This window comes from Haliaeetus leucocephalus, unplaced genomic scaffold, assembly GCF_000737465.1.
Source record: "Haliaeetus leucocephalus isolate CR32 unplaced genomic scaffold, Haliaeetus_leucocephalus-4.0 Scaffold741, whole genome shotgun sequence".
Taxonomy (NCBI): domain Eukaryota; kingdom Metazoa; phylum Chordata; class Aves; order Accipitriformes; family Accipitridae; genus Haliaeetus; species Haliaeetus leucocephalus.
In genome coordinates, this window is record NW_010973177.1 from 5,784,655 (window position 1) to 5,785,350 (window position 696).

The 696-nt window shown below is 69.1% G+C and overlaps 1 protein-coding gene across 1 annotated transcript in view; it reads right to left on the reverse strand.

Annotated features, from left to right (window-relative positions):
* NAGK (N-acetylglucosamine kinase) overlaps positions 1-696 on the reverse strand; it is a 17,757-nt gene that overhangs the window by 442 nt on the left and 16,619 nt on the right. Inside the window, exons 2-3 of the mRNA XM_010580836.1 lie at positions 470-557; positions 27-124 (exon numbers count right to left, since the gene is read on the reverse strand). Of these exons, the coding sequence (XP_010579138.1) occupies positions 27-124; positions 470-557 (186 nt within the window). The remainder of the gene's footprint in view (positions 1-26; positions 125-469; positions 558-696) is intronic.

A 696-nucleotide genomic window follows, 5' to 3' on the forward strand; every position in this document is an offset into this window, starting at 1 on the left:
CCCTCCCCATCCCCATTGCCTCTCACCCTGTCGATTTTGGGCAGCACAGCGACGACATGGCGAGCCAGGACTTCGCCTGCCTTGTTGAAGATGTGGCAGCAGAGGGGGTCCCCAGCCTGGGCACCTGGGGACAGGGGGCAGGGGGGGGTGGGACGGGGACCTGGGACCCCCCACCCTGCACCCACCAGGGCTCGCACCCGGCTCCCACAAGCCAGGCTGGGCTGCGTGGGGGGAGCGGCACGTCCCCCCTTGACGAGGGCAGAGGATGCTCGGGGTGAAGGGTGCGCTGGGGGCAGAGATCGGGTCCGGGCAGCCGTCACGGGGAGGGACGGCAAAGGGGTGACAGGGGGACCGAGGGTGGCAGGGACGGGTCACCCCGATCGCCCCAAGGATGGGCTGCCCTGGGGTCTGCCCCCCCGCCCCATACAACCCCTTCCCCCTGTGCCCCTTGGGGAAAGGGCTTCCCTACCCTCTGCCAGCTTCTGGCAAAACCCCGCAAACTTGGACTTCTCGAAGGTGCGGTAGAGATGCGTCAGGAGGCCCATCCTGTCAGATATCTGTAATGCCGGGGGGGGAAACCCCCCAGTGAGCCCTGTGTCCTGGCTGCCAGCCCAAGGGATCCCCCCCCGGACCCCCACCGCCCCGGTGCGCAGCCTGGAGCATCCCCCAGACCCCACCATCATGGGGTGCAGCCCA